General features: G+C 44.9%; 1 protein-coding gene across 11 annotated transcripts in view; it reads left to right on the top strand.

Moving 5' to 3' along the window:
* L1CAM (L1 cell adhesion molecule) overlaps positions 1 to 21,039 on the top strand; it is a 53,305-nt gene extending 32,266 nt beyond the window's left edge. For 8 of the 11 annotated variants that reach the window (XM_043974117.1, XM_043974111.1, XM_043974115.1 and 5 more), the window contains 12 exons: positions 10,423 to 10,642; positions 10,832 to 10,944; positions 11,262 to 11,466; positions 11,566 to 11,688; positions 12,307 to 12,477; positions 12,797 to 12,916; positions 16,385 to 16,549; positions 17,381 to 17,515; positions 18,170 to 18,242; positions 18,418 to 18,429; positions 18,593 to 18,613; positions 19,446 to 21,039. In XM_043974117.1, the coding sequence (XP_043830052.1) occupies positions 10,423 to 10,642; positions 10,832 to 10,944; positions 11,262 to 11,466; positions 11,566 to 11,688; positions 12,307 to 12,477; positions 12,797 to 12,916; positions 16,385 to 16,549; positions 17,381 to 17,515; positions 18,170 to 18,242; positions 18,418 to 18,429; positions 18,593 to 18,613; positions 19,446 to 19,680 (1,593 nt within the window). In that variant the 3' untranslated portion in view covers positions 19,681 to 21,039. The remainder of the gene's footprint in view (positions 1 to 10,422; positions 10,643 to 10,831; positions 10,945 to 11,261; positions 11,467 to 11,565; positions 11,689 to 12,306; positions 12,478 to 12,796; positions 12,917 to 16,384; positions 16,550 to 17,380; positions 17,516 to 18,169; positions 18,243 to 18,417; positions 18,430 to 18,592; positions 18,614 to 19,445) is intronic. The other 3 variants (XM_043974120.1, XM_043974119.1, XM_043974118.1) reach the window with 2 other exon arrangements.
* The last annotated feature ends 519 nt before the right edge of the window (positions 21,040 to 21,558 follow it).

Below are 21,558 nucleotides of genomic sequence, written 5' to 3' on the forward strand. Positions count from 1 at the left end.
TTTTTTGGTGAGGCAATTGGGGTTAAGTGACTTGCCCAGGGTCACACAGCTAGTAAGTATCAAGTGTCTGAGGCCGGATTTGAACTTAGGTCCTCCTGAATCAAGGGCCGGTTCTCTATCCACTGCAGCGCCACCTAGCTGCCCCGGGTTTTTTTTCCTGTAGCTATTCATAGCTCAAAATTCTTTCAAAATCTGATTGTTTATATTCTTTAGTGTATTAGGGGAATGACTCTTGCTCTTAGGTGGTTGTATCAATTCCTTCTGGCAGATATATTCGCAGTAAATGTTTTTCCTCCAATAAAAAAATCTCCCTTCTTGTTTTATCTGCATTGATTTTGTTTAAGTAGAAGCTTTTAAATTTAAAATGATGAAAATTATGCTCCTTTTTTTTTTTTTGTTACCCCCAAGAATCAAAGTAACAGTAGTTAAAGGGCCAACCATAGAGTCAGGGAGATGTGGGCTTGAGTCCTATCTCTGGCACATACTGACCCTGTGACCTCTTTTAAGTCACTTGACCTCTTTTAAAAAAGCCATTTATTTATTTATTTTGTGGGGCAATGAGGGTTAAGTGACTTGCCCAGGGTCACACAGCTAGTAAGTGTCAAGTTGTCTGAGACCGGATTTGAACTCAGGTCCTCCTGAATCCAGGGCCAGTGCTCTATCCACTGCAGCGCCACCTAGCTGCCCCCACTTGACCTCCTGGTCTCCAAAATGACTCTCTAAGACTGTTACAGAACAGTTGCAAGTGATCTACATGAATAGAGGGAGTGTCCTCATTGAAAGCTCCTTAAAACAAATGAAATCACCATTCTGGACCAAAAAAAAAAAATCATAGCTCTCCGTTTGGTTAAGAATTCTCCCTCTGGCCATAGATGAAGAAGATGTCTCCTTCTATTCTCCTGTATATTTTTATGTTGCCTTTTACAATTAAGTAGAATATTCATTTGGAGCATGTAGTAGTGTGAACAAAGCAGTAGGGTCAAACTCAAATAGAAATGGGGGCCATTAAACTGTATAGAAGGATCCCTGCAGACTAAAGATTGACTTGGAAAGCCACATGTTAATATTATCTATGTCTTAATGTATATTTGTTATTCTTTTAAATATGACATTTTAATCTGGTTTGGCTGTACTCGGGAGTGTTATGTGCTTTGTCTTTGACCCCTGTGGTGTAAGATATTGATTTAAACCTATTTCTGTTGAAATCTTCTGTTTTCCCAGCACATCTTGTCGAATAGGAAGTCATTACCTTAGTGGTTTGTATTCTGGGGTTATAATACTCCTGCCACCAACATATTTCAGGTCATTGTGTTTCCCAGGGTTTATTCAGAAAGGACAAGAATAGACTACCAACATACCAAGAATAACATTCCAGAGAGTCCAAAGTACAGGTCAAAGATTTTTAACCAGCTTGGACTAGATGGTACTTAATTTTGCAAATCTGCTAATCCAAATTTTAGCTAAAGCTCCCCAGGACTCCTTAGAGGTCCATGCTAGAATCCTAGAGCCCTTGTTTTGCTCCTTAATGGCCTCTAAATGTTTTTTTGTTTGTTTTTTTTAGGGACAATGAGGGTTAAGTGACTTGCCCAGGGTCACACAGCTAGTAAGTTTCAAGTGTCTGAGGCCAGATTTAAACTCAAGTCCTCCTGAATCCAGGGTCACTGCTTTATCCACTGCACCACCTAGCTGCCCCCTAAAATGGAAATGGTATTTCTATCCTATAACACCCTTCACCAATTTGGGATTCAATAGCTCCCACCTCCAAGGTGCCCTGAACCCAGTTTGTCTGATCATTTATGGTTCTAGTTTTGCTATTAGCTAATGAGGTAGGCACTGGCTTCTCTGTTCCCATTCTAACTTGTCACTCAATAACCCCTTCTTCCTCCTGGGGGATGGAGAGGGGGAAAACTATCAAAAGATATTATTAGGGTTATATACATCACTCAAAAAAACAGAATAATCCATCCCACTGCCACTTCACTCTTGAATAAAGCAATGTATAAATAAGTAAGTAAATAAATATATAAATAAATAAGTAAATGAATAAACGAATAAATAAATATATAAAGCAATGGATAGAGAGTTAGTCTGGAAGTATGGAAGACCTGGATTTAAGTCCTGACACTGACACACATCAGATTGTGACCCTGGGCAAGTTATTTGACCTTTCAAGACTCCAGGCAACTCTCTAAGGCTTTAGGTTGCAGATGGTCTGCACTGATAGAGGGAGTTCTGTACACCAATGAAATGACAGGTCCAATACAAAAACAAACAAAAACCCAAATCCCAAACCAAACCAAACCCAGTTTATCCTCACAGTTTGCCCTGCCCCCAATTCCTTTTTTTTTTTAAGAGTGGGGTATATAATGAAAACTACTCCGTTTGGCTCTGGTGCTTTGACTAGGTCAGAACTGAGTGTGAACAGGGCCTGTACACCTTCTTGAAGCAATCAAAGCCATTGTATGAGAGACACTTTGTTTAAAAGGGAGAAACTTTCTCAGCATCAGGAAAGAAGAGATTCTGAGCCTCTGAATTCCAGAGGGTGGAGCAACCATGGAACAAAGGGAGAACTGGGCTATGGCAGAGAAGGGAAATAACAAGGAGAATTCTTGGCTCTATGGGTAATGTGGACAGGAGGATCCAGACTGAAGGGAAGAAGCCCCAAGAAAAAGGTCAGCTCTTTCCCCAACTTCCCCTCCTACTACATGTCTATCCACAGACACTCTGCTATTACCTGATGTTTTGTTATCCAAATGTTTCCAGGAAACTGAATTGTGTCTCAGCCACAAAGAGGCTGAGGGTTAACTAGTGATGGATACAAATGGAAGGTTAGCCAGAGAATGCAACTTCTGCCTAAGTGTGAAGAATTCTTCCCAAAGGGGGCTTAGAGTGACTGAACTCAGAAGTTTTTACCTAAAGTAAACTCCCTAGAGCTAACAAGAAAGAAACCTAGTGGACCTTAGATTGCCCCCAGGCTTCAAATGAGCTAATTATTGTCACAGGATGTTACAGTCTATCAGCCATCTGCTCCCTTTTCCAGTCATCCAAAGACGACTAAAGTAGCTAGGGTTAACTCAATGAAGCGAGGTTCACATATGCTGCTGCCATGCCGTCTGGTGGAAGTTCCCAACTTCCAGCTGCAAACTACCATCTGTTTGCATTCCAGCTCCTTTGGTGTTACACAAAGTTTCCCTCGTTCTTCAGATATTACCATAGTCTCAGTGTCATATGACCTCCTGAATAGGACACCTGCATCCACGTTATTCTTCCCTTGCTGGTAGTGGATGCTGAACTCATAGCCAGAGTCAAGTCAGGTCAGTAAGTATTTATTAAATAGATACTGTGCTAAGTACTGAGAATACAAATATAGACAGAAGAAAGAAGATGGCAAGAACCCAACCTGGAAGAAAGAACCTGGGCCCTTTCCTTAAAATGGAGGTTCTGGGAGGAACCAACCAGTCAGAGGAAGGGACTGCAGTGGAGTGACCTTCCAAGGTGAGGAGGCTTCCATGGCATAATAGAGGAAGTCCAGAGAGTAGGCACTGAAGCTGCCATCTTGGACAAACAGTAGCCAATTTGGTGCTGGTCAGAACCTATCAGTGGGTTATTGTCAGTCCAAACTTATAACTTCACTCCATTCATTGTCTTGGAATTTCTCAGTGACTGCCCCTGCCCATTTCAATGTGAAGGAATTCCAGTTTGTGAATAGCTTAATGGGCCTTTGCTGGCAAATGCATCCTCTTGGTATAGGGCTGTTGCCAATCTCTCCAAACTGGCATCTGTAGACAGGGCAGAAGGTTTGCTTCAGCACAGGTCAACACTGGTGCCTCGGTTAGATGGTTAATTGAGTCTTTGAAAGCTTTTTTCCATATGTCCATTTGTCTCTGAAAGGTTTTGTTGGATTTAAGATGGTTTTGTATTTCTTGTATTTCCATTTCTGGGCCTCTTCAATCATATATTCTCTAGTGAGCTCCTTCAATTCTTTTTTTTTTTTTTTGTGAGGCAATTGGGGTTAAGTGACTTTCCTAGGGTCATGCAGCTAGTAAGTGTTAAGTGTCTGAGGTCAGATTTGAACTCAGGTCCTCCTGACTCCAGGGCCGGTGCTCTATCCACTGTGCCACCTAGCTCCCCCTCAATTCTTTTTTAAATCAAATTTTCAATAACCACCAAATCCTAGAAAAGTTTTTAGGGTCAGAAAATGTAATAGCTAACATTTATATAGTGCCTACTATGTGCCAAGCACTATGCTAAGCCCTTTACAAATATCTCCTTTGATCCTCACAATAACCTTGAAAGGTAAGTGCTATAATTATCCCCATGTTACAGTTGAGGAAACTGAGGCAGAGATTAAGTAACTTTCCCAGGGGCACACAGGTAGTAAATGTGGATTTGAACTCAGGTCTTTCTGACTCCAGGCTCAGCACTCTATCCACTGTGCCACCTAGCTGCCCCTAAGCTTCTGTCTTAACCACTCTTTCCCCTCTTCTGGTCCCACAGAATCTCCAAAATCAAAATTCTCTAGATATACTTCAGAAGTTAGTCCAATATATCACAGGCACGGATACTTTCTGTTTCTCAGTCATCTGAGGCCAAAAGCATGATGACAAGTTCTCATCACTTCTTCTGTGGCTGCCATTGGGACTACAGGAGTGTGATAGTTAGGGCTTCCATGGCTATAGGCCTCAAGAATGACCCCAGAGTCACAAAGAACATTTCAAATCTGAGACAATGCCACTGCCATGTATGATTGACCAAGAACTTAATGAGAGGAGGACCATGGAATTGTTAAAGGTTTCCAAGGATAAGAGAGCTCTTAAGTTCATTAAAAAAAAAAAAAGGATGGGAACTCACATCCCCATCCAGGTCAAGAGGATGAGAGAGGAAGGAGCTTAGTAACAAGATGGACTAACCTGGACCCTGCCTCCCTTCTCTACCTACTCAACAAAGATTTGACAAATTCACACAAAAAAAGGAATATTGTTTGCAGGGCCTGGAGTGAGTTCCTTCCCTAGCCCCATATCCTTTTCCCAAAATTGGTAGTATAATCTTCCATATCCATAACATCAAAGTTACATTCTCTCCCTGGTTACATGGGACCTATATATATATGGCAGTCTTTGCCTCTCTGGTTTCCTTCTGATGGTGATGTTCACATAGCAGGATGACTCACCTTTCCATCCCTTGTCTGCTTATTTTTCCAGGTAGGGATGGATTTGTCTCTGGGTCTGATTTTCCCCAGAGTCTCCATGAGCTCCTTCAGCTGAGTCAGTACCTACAGGGCAATAGTCCTACTTAGTCTCCTGGTACCACAAATGGATAAATGTCCGCTAGGTGATTGGAGTCAAGTATTTGTCATATATCACATTTCTTTCTTTTTTTATTTTTTTAGTGAGGCAATTGGGGTTAAGTGACTTGCCCAGGGTCACACAGCTAGTAAGTATTAAGTGTCTGAGGCCAGATTTGAACTCAGGTACTCCTGAATCCAGGGCCAGTGCTTTATCCACTGTGCCATCTAGCTGCCCCCCCCCTTTTTTTTTATATATCACATTTCTTAACTCAGCATCTACATGCTTAAATGCTTTTTACCAGTTTCTCCCAAGTTAATCTTCATTTCTATGCTATGATGGTCTTTATAGATCTTTTGAGGTCATGTTAGCCCCATAGTCTTGTGACTACTTGGGTGATTCTGGTCAAGTCTTCATTCTCAGGAGGTATTGCCTGTCATATTACTAGTCTGGATAAAAGCGTTATCCACCCATGATGGGAATTGAAATGGTGGTTCCCTTCTTCATTGAATGTTTTTTCCCTAAAACTCAATCAGTTGCTATTATGGTTGTTTGGCTTGGGTCATGGAATAATTTGAGTTTATGGATACATACTAAGTAGGCGAGTCTAGAATTTTGTGTCCTTACGCACTCCCAATGCTTTAAGTCTTTCTATAACATCCCTGTGGTTTATCCAGCAGTCTTCTCCAGAGTCTTTTTTTCCCTTTTTTTTTTTTTTTTTTTTTGCTGAGGCAATGAGGGTTAGGTGACTTGCCCAGGGTCACACAGCTAATAAGTGCCAAGTGTCTGAGGCTGGATTTGAACTCAGGTCCCCCTGAATCCAGGGCGGGTGCTTTATCCACTGCAGCGCCACCTAGCTGCCCCCAGAGTCTTTCTTAAGGAGACTGGAGATCTTCCCGAAAATGGTCCTAGATTAGGGTTATCTTTGCTATCTGAATCAATGGGTAGTTTGCAATCTATCATCAGAGGATGCCTCTCCGTCCCTTTCAGAGAATCTAGTCACCATCTAATGTACTGCTGAGGGGGCTCTGTCAGTCACAATGAAACTATCTTTGGATCTTCTATCTAAACAGATCCTGTGATTTGATTTGGGGAAGTTGGCCTTCCATGAACATCTATGCAGAGGTAGGGAAAACATCCTTAGCCTATAAAGTGTAGACTCTGAAGCATCACTGAAACATATTTCTGCCAGGAAAGGTCCTATATCCTACATAGGTGAAATCCCTAGCTCTTTTTTTTTTTTTTTTTTTTTTTTTTTGCTGCGGGGTAATGAGGGTTAAGTGACTTGCCCAGGGTCACACAGCTAGTAAGTGTCAAGTGTTTGAGACCGGATTTGAACTCAAGTATTCCTGAATCCAGGGTCGGTGCTTTATCCACTGTAGTGCCACCTAGCTGCCCCCCCCCTAGCTATTTTCAAACTCAAGCTTCAATTGCTGTGCTAAGTCATCATTTCCACTCATTAATGCTGCAGAAGTATTACATAACTCCTTCCTAAAGGGAAGACTTTAAATCAATTTCCAAATACTGCATGCCAGAGGCATCGATCTCATGGGTCCAAACCAGATTCTGATGTCATTGAGAAATATTTAACAAGATAAATAAAAATACAATTCAGAATAAATAATATTAATTTGTGCTTTTCTAAATCAACATGTGGCCCCATTTGAGTTTAACCCCACTGCTGTAAGCTATCTGGATTTTTTCAGGTATTTTTGAATGTGGGAATGACTCTAGTAATTGACAGAGCAAACTCCACATAAAAAATGCACCTGACCGTGCTTTCATATGTACTTTTCTATAGTCATCCAGTTCTTTTCCTTTGTCCTTCATGTGGTTCATGAATCCTCATTAGACACACGTTCTATATTAGTCATCCCTTATGAATATCAACCTCTGCAAGTGGACAATATTTTCTGTACATGATTTGCATATCCTCAACAATGTTACTCTATAATGCCAAGATTTACCCAACCACCAACTTGACTGGTTCTGACAATAAGAAATAGTAATAACACTATCAATAACAGCCATCAGATTATAGCCATTATAAAACAGTTGTTCTATTAGAAATAGCTTAAAACTAAGATTCTTATACTAAGAAGACTTAAAATAAATGATGCTTTGGGGGGCGGCTAGGTGGCACAGTGGATAAAGCACTGGCCCTGGATTCAGGAGGACTTGAGTTCAAATCTGACCTCAGACACTTGACACTTACTAGCTGTGTGACCCTGAGCAAGTCACTTAACCCTCATTGCCCTGCCCCCCCAAAATGATGCTTTGAATAATAAAATAATATGTAAATGTAACAGAATAATATAAATATGTTAACAATGTGATATAAATATAACATTATACATGTAATATGAAAGAAATAAAACAGAAAATCCTGCTTAAAAGGGAACCAAACAGCCCAAATTTGTTTAAAAGAGCATATTTAAGGGCAGCTAGGTGGCATAATGGATAAAGCTCTGGCCCTGGATTCAGGAATACCTGAGTTGAAATCCGGCCTCAGTCACTTGACACTTAACTAGCTGTGTGACCCTGGGAAAGTCATTTAATCCTCATTACCCTGCCAAAAAAAAAAGAGCATATTTAAGCTTCCAAACACAAAGAAGAAAAAAATTGTTCTGGAAAAACCCCAAATTTGTAGCATCCAGTAACAATAATTAGCTCATTTGAAGCCTGGGGGCAATCTAAGGTCCACTAGGTTTCTTTCTTGTTAGCTCTAGGGAGTTTACTTTAGGTAAAAACTTCTGAGTTCAGTCACTCTAAGCCCCCTTTGGGAAGAATTCCTCACACTTAGGCAGAAGTTGCATTCTCTGGCTAACCTTCCATTTGTATCCATCACTAGTTAACCCTCAGCCTCTTTGTGGCTGAGACACAATTCAGTTTCCTGGAAACATTTGGATAACAAAACATCAGGTAATAGCAGAGTGTCTGTGGATAGACATGTAGTAGGAGGGGAAGTTGGGGAAAGAGCTGACCTTTTTCTTGGGGCTTCTTCCCTTCAGTCTGGATCCTCCTGTCCACATTACCCATAGAGCCAAGAATTCTCCTTGTTATTTCCCTTCTCTGCCATAGCCCAGTTCTCCCTTTGTTCCATGGTTGCTCCACCCTCTGGAATTCAGAGGCTCAGAATCTCTTCTTTCCTGATGCTGAGAAAGTTTCTCCCTTTTAAACAAAGTGTCTCTCATACAATGGCTTTGATTGCTTCAAGAAGGTGTACAGGCCCTGTTCACACTCAGTTCTGACTCTTTGATTCAATAAAAAAAAGTGCTTGCACCTAACCAGAGCCAAATGGAGTGGTTTCCATTATATATCCCACCCTTGCACTTTCATTATGTATGGTCTGAGGATATGAGAATTATATCACTTAACAAGCATTTATTAAGTACCTACCATGTGTCAGGCACTGTGCTAAATGCTAAGGACGCAAAGAAAAAAAAATGAAGAGGCCTTTATCTTATGCTTTTTCTTTTTTCCTTTTTTTCTTTTGCTTATGCTTTTTCAAATGAGATTTTATACACACATACATAAGTACAATGCTTTGCACACTTTAAATAGCTAGATGATATTATTATTATTGTCATTGTTATTGTTATTATTCTATCAGTTTGGGGGCAGAGTAACAGGTTCTAGAGATTTAAAAATAGAAGCAGAATCCAGAAACCTTTATTATATGGGGCCACAGTTCTAAGGTGGAGGGTTTTAATGCTCCCATAGAAGTCAAAGATATTTTGTTTAAAAACAAAACAAAACTTGGGGCAGCTAGGTGGTGCAATGGATAGAGCACTGGCCCATGGAGTCAGGAGGACCTGAGTCAAATCCGGCCTCAAACACTTGACACTTACTAGCTCTGTGACCCTGTCACAGTCACTTAACCCTCATTCCTCCTCAAAACCAAACCAAAACAAAAAAACCCCAAGTTTTTATTCATGTCTTACATTTCTTACATCATCATAGTTATTCCCAGTATCCTTCTACTTACCCCTCCCAGAGAGCCATACCATATAACAAATAGTATTTTCTTAAAAAGGAAAAAAATGGTACAACTGATAGAAACATTGGAAAAGTCTGAAAACATGTGTAACACCTGTGGACCTCCCGCCTCCACAAAGGGGTGGATTGGGGATGTCTTCTCATGTCTTTTCATTCGAATCCTATTTGATCTTTATAATTTTGTTATATTCATTTAAAATTTTTTTTGGTGTGTTGTTGCTCTTTCCATTTCCATTGTTGTAGTTACCCTGTACTTTGTTTTCTTGACTCTGTTTACTTCAATCTTCATCAGTTCATGTATATCTTTCCATGCTTCTCAGTATTCATCACACACATAATTCCCTTTTTAAAAAAAAAGTATTTTATTAGGGCGGCTAGGTGGCAAAGTGGATAAAGCACCAGCCCTGGATTCAGGAGGACCTGAGTTCAAATCCGGCCTCAGACACTTGACACTAACTAGCTGTGTGACCCTGGGCAAGTCACTTAACCCTCGTTGCCTCGCAAAAAAAAAAAAAGAAAAGAAAAAGGATTTTATTAGTTTCCAGTTACATGTAAAGATAGTTTTCATAGGACTTTTAGTTACACACATAATTTCTTACAGCACAGTAATATTCCATTGCATTCGTGTACTTCAAATTTGTTTAGCCATTCCCCTGTTGATGTTATTTTGTTTCCAATTCTTTGCTACCACAAAAAGTGCTACTATAAATCTTTTGGTGTATATGGGGACTTTCTTCTTATCTATAACTTCCTTGGGGTATAAGCCCAGTGTTGGAATCTTTGGTTCAAAGGGGACATTTTAATCACTTTATTTGTTTAATTCTAGATATCTTTCCAAAATGGTTGTACCATTTCACACCTTTGCCAACAATGTATTAGTGTGCTTATCATTCCACACCCTCTCCAGTGTCAACTATTTCCACTTTTTGGCATCTTTGCAAATTTGCAGGGTGTGAGGTGATCCCTTAGGGTTGTTTTGATTTCCCCTCTTCTTATTAGTGACTTAGAACATTATTGCATGTGGTTGTGAATACTTTGCAGGTTTTCTTTTGAGAACCATGTATTTGTATCTTTGGCCAAAGATATTTTCTCTTGCACCTCACTTATGCTTCTTCCTCATCCATTCATTCCCCCATAGCCCCTAAAATGGATGGATTGGAATGGGCTGGAATTGAAGTACCGAGTGCAGTGGCGTCAAAAAAATGAGTCAGAATGGCAGGAAGTTATGGTGAAAGCCTCCAAATTTGTGGTGCCCAACACACCCACCTTTGTGCCCTATGAGGTCAAGGTCCAGGCAGTCAATGAAGTGGGGAAGGGACCTGACCCCCAAATTGTCATTGGCTACTCTGGTGAGGATGGTGAGTACCTGGTCCATGTAAGAAGGTGAATGGGTATAAGATAAAGCTAAGAGTCTGTGAGTGTATGGGTAAGTGAGTTGGTTGGATGTTGGAGGAGGGAATGATAGCTTGCTTTTCTCTAGCACTGGGGTCACTGGCAGTGAGAGGAGGTGGGCACACTCCAACTTGTGTCCATGGGCTTGTGTCCAGTTCCCCAGGCCATTCCTATAGTAGCTATTGAGCTACTGAATGCAACCACAGTGCGAATCAAGTGGGGGCCTGTGGATCTGAAGGAAGTCAGAGGCCATCTTCGTGGATACAGGGTAAGGGGCCCAAAGGAGATGAGTGAAAATGGGCAACTGGAGGGGAGTGGGAAGTCAGGAGGCCTGCTGAGGAGGGGCCAAGGAAGAGATTGTGAGGGATGTTGGAAAAGGGAAAGGAGGTTGGCCCAACTAAGTCCCCTTCCTGCAGAGTGTTCCCCTTCTGAGACTCTCTCAAGTACAGGCCTAGTCTACACCTGTGGGAAGGAGGGGAGAAGTAGAGGAAAGGGGAAGGGGTCTATCTGGGCCAACAGGGAGGGAACAGAAGGGGCCCGAGATCTTTGTCACTGGGATACACTCTACCATTTCCTTCCTCTCAGGTGACATACTGGTGGGTGAATAGCCGCTGGAATAGGAGCAAGAGACACACCCCCAAAATGTTCATGGACAGGCCTTCCAGTGCCACAGAAGCTGTCCTCCCAGACCTGCGGCCCTATAGCATCTATGGTGTGCAGGTGCAGGTGTTCAACGGTCGGGGCCTGGGGCCACCCAGTGAGACCATACAGTTCCATACCGAAGAGGGAGGTGAGACCCTGTACACTCCAGCCCGTACCATACCGTACTGTCCAGTGCTTGCTGGTCCCTGGGTCCTTAACTAGCTTCTGTCTCTGCCATGCCCTGCAGTGCCAGACCGCCCACAGTCACTGCATCTGCGACGCCTGTCGGACACAGCTCTCCAGATTTCATGGAAGCCCCCTCTCAACCCAAATGGGGAACTCCAAGGCTACGAACTTCTGTACAAGCCCAGTAAGATTTCCCTTTTACCTTCTCAGGCCCTGGGTGAGGTTCGGTCTCTTGTCTGAGGGTGGTAACCAGCTAAAACTGCACCTGGGCAAATTGGGGAGGGGGGAACTATTGTACTAAGAGGTGAGTGCTGGGACCCAGAGAATCCTGCGTGGCTGGAACTTCTGGAGACACTGAATGTGAGGCTTGGGGCCAGCACTCACTGATACAAGGAAGCCTTCCAGGGTGAGACCCAGTTTGCTCCGTGCTAGTTATGGCCCTAGGAAGGAGAGAAGAGGGGGCATCTAGGTGGTATAGTGAATAGAGCACTAGCCCTGGATTCAGGAGGACCTGAGTTCAAATCTGGTCTCAGACACTTGATACTTACTAGCTGTGTGACCCTGGGCAAGTCACTTAACCCTCATTGCCCCACCAAAAAAAAAAAAAAAAAGGAGGGAAGAACCTTTTGGACATATCCATCATGCCTGATTTTGAGACACCCGCCCCCTGGGCTCAGCTGGGGATGGGGAGGTGCCTCCAAGGCCTACTTGCATCTTGCATGAAGGGCCATCATGGGAGGAGGGAATCCTAGATGGGGAAAGGTGGTTCTGGTTTGATGCCCACTTTGGACCATTCCTATAGTTAACCAGGAGGCAGAAGAGGAGCTGTCCCAGTTACTACCTGCCTCAAGCCGGATGTTCAACCTGAGTGGCCTCAGCCCCCAGGCTCTGTACCAATTCCGCCTTCGAGCTGCCACCAGAGTGGGCTATGGTGAAATGATAGTCCAGGAGGGAAGCACCGTACTTAAATCAGGTGGGAGCCTGGGGCAGGGGGAAGGGAGGGGAGGAAAGGAAAGGAAAGGAGAGAAGAGAAGAGGAGAGGCCTGCCTGCCACCTGCCACCTGCTCAGGTGCAATGAGGGAGGCCTTCCTCTTCTCTGCTCTGAAGAGAACAGGAAGTCCTGATTCCTGGAAGTCAATGGGATGCCGATAGTGGTGAGGGAGTCGAGCTAAAATTGTGAATGCCCAAGGGGAAGGATGTTAGAAGTGGAAGGATGGGAAGAGAGGGGGGAATATTGTCTCCTCATTCTCCCACAACATTTCCCTCCCACCCCCACCCCGGTCATTCCACAGGGATCCCAATGTTTGGCAACATCTCGGCTGTAGCCAGTGAGAACGCGAGCACTATTTATTGGTCTCCAGAGGAGGGACAGCATGATGTCACGTTCCAGATATGGTTCAAACCCTTAGGAGGTGAGGACTGGCTCAAGGTACTTTAGGTGTGTGCATGCCAGTGTGTGTGTGTGTGTGACAGAGACAGAGACATATAGAGACACAGAGACAGAGACAGGTGGAGGGGGCAGGGAAGAGTTCTCTAAAGTAGGATTTGTCACTCCTGACCTCAGGGAAGAGGCCTTTGGCCTACTCTGCCTTTGAGCTCTCAGTAGTTCCTCTTCCTCTTTGCCCATCCCCGCTTCACTGACCACTTCCCCCATCAGTTAACTGCCATAGTCCCACTTCCCATCTGTCCCTTCCTTTCAAGGAGAGGTCATACTGCCTTCTGAACTCTGAATCAGGGCACAGGCACTGAAAAGGCTTCCCCACTCCTTGATTTTTCAATTTTGTCATACAAAAAGTATAAAGGCGATATTGCATTTAGGACTTTGTTGGGGGGGGGCAGGATCTGGACTTGGGTAGGAAGTCATCATTGGTGTAAGGGATCTCTCTGAGGAAGAACCCCCCTCGACCAATTCAGGTCAGCGCTGGCTCTGCAATGGGCTCTTTGGGTCCTACAGCCTGGATGGTGGTGGGGCTTAATTCTGACTGACTGAGGCCTTCTGACTCTGAGGCTGCTTCTCCAGCCATTATAACCAGTCTGGCTCTTAATTTGCTTATTTAGTTATATGTTGAACAAATTCCTTTTATTGGGATGATTCCAGTTCATTGAAAAGAAATACAAAATGTAGTAAAAACATCTCTCAGTGTCTACACTGCCATTTTCATCTTTCTCCCACTGTTGAGATCAGTGCTGTGTGACCTTGGCCAAGTCACTCACCTTTCCTGAGTGTCAGACTCCTTATCTGTAAAATAGATTTGTGCTGAAGTTCAACTGAGAATGTGCACAAAGTGCTCTGCAAACCTTAGAGTATGAAAGAAATGCCTCTTCCATTATCACTGTTATCCTCATTAATGAGATGAGGTACCACAGCCCCTCAGCTCTGGAAAAGGGCATGAACAAGCATGTGGCAATAGAAAGAGTGCTGGAGTTGGAGTCAGGAGGTTCAAATCCTGTCTCTAACTGTGTTTCCCTTGGACACACCCACCTCCCTTGGCCTCAGTTTCCCCATTTGTAAAAGGAGGGCATTGGACTAGCTGGTCTCTAGGGACCCTTCCAACTTCCCTGCCAGTGTGAGTAATTTATTCAAATAATTGAGTAAGATCTGGTGGTTCCAGTGGTTATTGATGATTTCTCCTTTCCTCAAGGTTGTCAAACAGCTATGATGACCAGTCAGAGGCATCATTCGTGCTGTTGAGAATATTCTTTTTTTTTTTTTTAAATTTAGTGAGGCAATTGGGGTTAAGTGACTTGCCCAGGGTCACACAGCTAGTAAGTGTTAAGTGTCTGAGGCCAGATTTGAACTCAGGTACTCCTGACTCCAGGGCCGGTGCTCCATCCACTGCGCCATCTAGCTGCCCCCGAGAATATTCTTTCTGTTAGAAATGTCAGTGCATTCCATCAATTCCAATTACATTCCAACCACATCCTGTCATCCTGTGGCAACTTCCTCCTCCTTTGTTTAGCCTCATTAAGATCTGATTTAAAGACCCAAAGGTCATTAAAAAGTTCATCTGAATGAAAAATGGGAAGACTCTTTTGAAAAGACTTCTTGTTTTCTGCAGAGCTTTTCATAATGGCTTCTCCTCCCTGCCTTCTCCCTCCACCCCCAAACCAAATCCAGAATATTAGAAGGCAGTGTGTTGCAATGGAAAAAACAACCCTGTAACTCTGGTTTGGGGGTCTGAGGACTTTGGAGGCTTTGGAACTGATGTTCCACCTTGGTTCTGCCATTTTCTAGGTATGTGCATGTAGGCAAGTTTCAGCTTCCTTTTTTGTAAAATAGAGAGTTTCCAAGGACCTTCATAGCTTTCTTCTAAAAGTCCGTTTCACTACACCGCCCTGGAAATTCTTTTTTTTTTCTTCAATCTTAATAGTATTTTATTTTTTCCAGTTACATGTAAAGATACTTTTCAATTGTTTTTATAATATTTTGAGTTCCAGATTTTTCTACCTCCCCCCTCCCCAAGACAGAAAGCAATCTGATATAGGTTATATATGTATTATCACATTAAACATATTTCTGCATTAGTCATGTTGTGAAAAAACCTCATAAAAGAAAAAAAACCCAAAAAAGTGAAATAGTCTGGTTCAATCTGCATTCAGATTCCACAGTTCTTTTTCTGGATGTGGAGAGCATTTTCCATCATGAGTCTTTTGAAATTGTCTTGGATCATTGTATTGCTGAGAAGAGCTAAGTCTATCACAGTTGATCACGAACAATGTTGCTGTTTCTGTGCACAGTGTTCTCCGGGTTCTTCTCACTTGACTCAGCATCAGTCCACTTAAGTCTTTCCAGGTTTTTCTGAAGTCTGCCTGCTCATCATTTCTTAGAGCACAACAGTATTCCATTACATTCATATGTCACAACTTGTTTAGCCATTTCCCAGTTGATGGGCATCCCCTCAATTTCCAATTCTTTGTCACCACAAAGAGAGCTGCTAGAAATATTTTTGTACATGTGGGTCCTTTTCCCATTTTTATGATCTCTTTGGGGTATAGACCTAGTAGTGATATTGCTGGGTCAAAGGGTATACACAGCTCCATAGCTCTTTGGGCATAGTTCCAAATTCCTCTCCAGAATGGTTGGATCAGTTCACAGCTCCACCAAAAATGCATTAGTGTTCCAACAGATTCTTTTCTCTTCAAAAAGTTTCATCAGTATGTTTTATTTGTATACCCCCATTAATTCCCCAACATATATTCCTATGCCCCAGAGTTCTTTTTTATAATGAAGAAAAATAGTTGAACAAAACCAACCGATACATGGGCTGCTATTTATAGAATATGCTACATTCCACATCCATAGACTCCCACCTCTCTACCAAGAGGAACAAGGCATAGCTCATCATTGCCATATCTTGAGGTTATTATCATTAGTCTGAGTTCTGCTGCCTCATCAGCTATTTCTAATTGCAATGAGTATTAAATGACTTGCCCAGGGTCACACGGCTAGTAAGTGTCAAGTGTCTGAGGCTGGGTTTGAACTCAGGTCCTCCTAAATCCAGGACTGATGCTTTATCCACTGTGCCACCTAGCTGCCCCCTTCTGATTGCTTTTTACCTGTCCTACTTGTTCTGAGGGTCAAGTGAGAATGTGTGTCAAGTGACGATGATTGACTCTTAGTACTATCATTGTCATTATTAATTTCATTTCATCAGCCAGTGGGAAAGCACTGTTAGTGGATCTCAGGCTTGACTATCATGTTGATTTCTCTTATCCTGCTTCCCAGCTTGATTCATTCAATTACTTACTGGTTTGTTGGAGGAATTTGGGGGTGTTTTGATGGTTTGTGGGGATGGCAAGACCAAATATTTGAATTTATTATACCTTTGGTGATTTTTACCTGCTCTTCTCTCTCCCTCTCCCTCTGCTATTGCCCAAAGATAAGAAGAATCTCCTGCCCCAGCATGTCAATTATAGTCAGAAATTCTACATTCAGGAGAACCTCGAGCCTGACACTCAATACACCATCTACTTCTTTGGCTACAACTACACAGATGATGAGATGGTGCTTTTCAAGGAGATGGAGGTGAAAACCGGTGGCACAGGTGGGTCCCCTAGCCCAGAACTGCATCTGGGGCCTTTGGTACAATACAAGGTGATGTTGATGTGGTTGAAGTGTGAGATTACAGATGGAACCCTGACCCATTCACTGAGTCTTGACTCTGGTCCTAGACTGAGCCTTTACTGATCCTTGACCTGTCCACACATTAAGCACTGACCATGGTCCTGGACTGGTCATTGGCTGAATGCTAACTCAGGCTCACAATGCATCCTGCAAACACATGCCAATTTTCAGGAAGTCTGAGCAAGAGCATGTGGATGCCTCAGTGAAGACCTTACTTATAAAATATTAGAGTATTAATCTGGCTTGGAAACCTTCTGGTTTCTGAGCCAAGCTCATTCTAAGTGTGTACAATTCAGAGCGATTGGGCTCTGTGTAAGGGTCTGCAGATGTCTGGGCATGGAAGCCAGGGCCCATTACCTAGCTGTGGACTGCTGGGGGTGGAGGGGAAGTGTCTGCTCTTTCCTTCAGAATATAACTCTTGGGAGCAGCTAGATGGCGCTGCAGTGGATAAAACACCAGCCATGGATTCAGGAGGACCTGAGTTCAAATCTGGCCTCAGACACTTACTAGCTGTGTGACCCTGGGGAAGTCACTTAACCCTCATTGCCCAGCAAAAAAAAAAAAAAACAAAACCCCAAACCCCAGAATCTGAACTCTTCCCCATGTGCTGAGCAGGGCATTTCTCTGGCTCCCTTTGGCCATGTGTTTTAGGGTATTTATTCCACAGAATAGTCCGAATTTCTCAGAGGTATTTTTGGTTTGTTTCCCGGCTTTGGGATGGGTTTTTCATCTCTGTCCCTCCTCACTTCAGATCGAGTGAAGCTGCAGCCTGGGAACTTTGCCACCAAGGGCTGGTTTATTGTGTTCATAAGTACCATCATCCTTCTCCTCCTCATCCTTCTGATCCTTTGCTTTATCAAGCGCAGCAAGGGTGGCAAATACTCAGGTAAAGAGACCTGCAGACTTTCTTCCCCTCATATAGAATACACATGTAGGTGGTACTGATGCACGTATACCCACACACATGCTCACAAAAGTACACATGTGCACGTACACACATCCACATATGAACAGGCACACACAGATGCCTGGAAGGCCACTCAGGGCTTTTGGGTAATGTCCTCCCTGCTTCAGGGGAAGGGGTAAGGAAAGAAGACGGGGCCAGGGGAGCAGAGAGGGCCACAGTTGGAGGCAGCAGGTGCCTAGTGATGGGGGAAAGGCTTTTGCCTGCCTCATTCAGTTCTTCATTCACTCAACACTGGCACTGTATGTAGTGGTGATGGTGTCGAGACAGGGCAGATAGGTTCAGAGATGAAGAAAATAACCCCCAGGCTCCAGGAAGAACGCCTGCCTCACTGAATGACTGTGAGGATTAAAGGAGATGATTTTAAAGAGCTAGCCTAGATGCCAATGGCAGGCAAAATAGGCTCTGCCCTGGAATTGCCACGCTTCAAACAAGGCTGTAGGCACTCAGGGGAGGATTCTGGGAGGTGGGAGTCTTTGGTGCTTTTTCTGGAGGGTTAGAGCAGGTTTCTGGAGGTAGAGCTGGAGAGAGAGGAGCAGAGAAGGAAGTAAAAACCACCTTTTCCTGTGTCCACAGTCAAGGATAAGGAAGACACACAGGTGGATTCTGAGGCCAGGCCAATGAAAGATGAAACGTTTGGCGAGTACAGGTAACTGGAGGGGGGGGGGGTTGGTGAGTCATGGGGGACACTGGTGTCCAAACTTGTCCTTGGGCAGCTGGCTGGCTGACTCAGGCCAGTCTCCGGGGGGGGGCCTCAAGAGGGATTTGGGAGCCTACCTGACCCCATGTTCTTCTCTCTCTTCTTTGCTGCTTGGCTCCTTCAGGTCCCTGGAGAGGTAAGGCAGCAGGGGGTGGGGGAGGGGTGGGGTACAGGCCAGGGCTATAAGAGCAGGCTAATCAGCACTGCTGGGAGTGGTGTTTTCCTTCTAGGGGTGAAGGGCACTGCCCCGTCTGTCCATTCCCTGACACTTTTCTCTTGTTCTCCCCTGCCCACACCAGCTTCTCTATCCTTAAATATAGGTAACTGCCTCCACCCCAGGCCTGCCCCCTGAGCAGTCTCCCTGCTTTTGTGTCCTTTCTCTGGCCCTCCTCTCCCTATCTCCCTCCATGGCTCCCAGTCTCAGGAAGAGTGTGACCCTAATCTCCCCTCTCCGCCTTCCCTGCTCCATTTCCACTTCTTATCCCATGAACCAAGCTTTGGGGGATGCATGTCATATTTCTGCTCTCCTGTCTTAGAGCTGGGCTGCCTCTCTTCCTCTTTTCATGTTCTTTCCCCCTAATGATGGGATGCCCCAGATGCCTGGGTGCTTCGGATTAGAGGTGTATGCTTACATCTCCACCTGTGGTACCTCTAAAGTTGGAGTCAGAGGTTGGACTAAATGACCTCAAAGGTCATTGATCCCTATGATCCCATGAATCAACCTGGATATACTTAATCATATATTATCATCATGTTATGTTAAATTATGTTATGTATCATATTATATCATAGTATATTATATTATATATCATGGCTGTTTACAGGTCCTTATCCCCCCCCCCAACTCCCACCCCCCTACAGAGACACACACATGCACATTTCTCTGGTTTCCCAAATGTACATACAATCCTACACATGAATCTCCTGGTCCCCCCAGACTCCTCTAGCATGCATGCTCCTTTTCCCCATGGGCTGGCCAAGCTCCTTGCACATGCCAGTCTCTGCACGTTCTCTCTGGGCATGGGAATGCACAAAGCACTCACTCTGAGGGGGCAAAGGGGGGGAAAGCCAGGGAATGTTCTCCAGATGTTTCAGGTGGGCTCTCCCTCTTCCTCCAGTACACTGACCTCCCCCCCCCCTTTTCTCTTATAGTGATAATGAAGAGAAAGGCTTCGGGAGTAGCCAGCCCTCCTTGAATGGGGACATCAAACCCCTAGGAAGTGATGACAGCCTGGCTGACTATGGCGGCAGTGTGGACGTTCAGTTCAACGAGGATGGCTCCTTCATTGGCCAGTACAGTGGCAAGAAGGAGAAGGAGGCTACTGGAGGCAACGACAGCTCCGGAGCCACTTCCCCCATCAACCCCACTGCTGTGACCCTGGAGTAGTCCAGCAGTGGCCTAGAGGGAGAGGGGAACAAACCCTCCCACCAAGCCTACTTCCCTCCCCCTCCTAACTGAGGGATTTCCTCCATGCCACTCCTGCAGGAGCTCCCTGCCCTTACCCCTCTGTCCCTAGGCGGGTGGGATATATGGATTTGGGGGCCAGGGTGTCTCTGGATCCCCTTCTCCTCACCCCTTCCCCATATAATTGCCAAAAATACAGTCCACTCCTCTCCCATCCCTCCACCCAGGTTTGCCCCAACCCAGGGACTGACCCCTAGATGTAAAGTTACCACAGCTGGCCCTACCCTATGCCCCTTCTAGCTCTTTTCTCTGAGTGGTGACAGTTTGGGAGGGTATAAAGGGTGAACCCCAAGCAGTGTCGCCCAGACCCTGTGACCCTCACCCTCTGGAAGGGCTGGGGAGTGGTTTGGGGTGGGGGAACCTGCCAGGCTGATTTGGGGGATGTGCAAAGCAGGCCTCCCTAGGACTGGGGCTAGAGCCTCATCCCCTGCCTTGCCTTCTAGGCCAGGAAGGGTATGCCATTGGATAGCTGGAATGCCCCCCTCCCTCAGTCCCTTTCTCCTTAGTCCCTCTGCAGGTGGGCCAGGGCTGGGGAAGGGAGTCAGGTCTATGGCTGGGCCCATCTCCACCACTCAGATGGCTCAAGAGAACCAAATCCCGCCCCCCCCCATACCAGACCCCAAACCCCTCCATCCTCCCACACGCCTTCCTCACTTCCCCCAGGTCCCCTTCACACTGCTTCCAGGTGCATCTCATACACAAGCTGCCTTTGTTACACATACAACGCTGGACAAGAAGCCGAGTGGCCTCTGTCAGTCGCCCATCAAGCGTCTGACTCCCTCCTGCCCCAACCATATTCCTCTCCATTCCGCAGTCTCTTGGGTTGGGACACAGAACACACAGACACAAGCTCTCCCCTAGTCTGTCACCTTCCCCCTGGTGCACCTTCTCCCCCTCCCCCCCCCCCAGCCAGTGCATCCTTTCTCAGTGTAAATACCTTGTGACTTTGGAAAGTTTGTAGCCTCTCTTCCTCCTCCTTCCTCCCCGCCCCCCCCCCCCCACTGCTAGTGTGTAGGCCCACGTCTGAGTCTAGGTGGTTGCTAGGTTTCCATAGCGATTAGCTTTGATAATCCCATCCCAGGACAAGAAAAAACAAAAACAAAAAAAAATGAAAAGGAGAGGGGGGAAAGTGGAAACTGTCACCCCTCCAGCAGCGCTGTCTCAGCCTCCGTCTGTACGCGTCCGCTTGGTCTGTTGACAAACTCCGATGCCCTCTTTTTTATATATATATGTACATATATGACAGAATTATAACAGGCAAATAAAAACCTGGAAATGACATCGACATACTTTGGCTGTTTCTAGTGCTGAGGGTTGGCCTGTCAAGCATGGTTCCCATGGTGGGGCAGGGGCCTGGGGAAGGTTGGGAGGGAGGTGGGAGTGCAACTTTGGGTTGCTCCCGATTCATCTTCGAGTCTCAGTTTCCTCCTCTGTAAAGTGAGAGGGCTGAGCTCACTCCTTAAGTGCCTTTCTTGCCAACACTGCTGGCCAACTCTCGATGCAGGTCATGAGGAATGTCCTGCACAGAGCCTTGGTTTCCTGGAGGAGGAGGTCATTTGCAAATAAGAGACCAGAGCAATCTCCCCTTGGCTGTTGATTGCCCAATAATGCCATCCTAAAGGGACTCTTCTCCAAAACCTGTCTTCAAGGCACTCATCTGACCATCCCATCACTAAGCTGGCTGACTTCTGTGTTCTCAGAGATTTTGCCTACCCCTTTCCTGAATCATCACATGAAGGGTAGGCCTGTGGAAGAGAGGTTTAACTTGTTCTGTTTGTTCTCACAAGGCAGAACCAGGAG

Source organism: Dromiciops gliroides, chromosome X, assembly GCF_019393635.1.
Source record: "Dromiciops gliroides isolate mDroGli1 chromosome X, mDroGli1.pri, whole genome shotgun sequence".
Taxonomy (NCBI): Eukaryota; Metazoa; Chordata; class Mammalia; order Microbiotheria; family Microbiotheriidae; genus Dromiciops; species Dromiciops gliroides.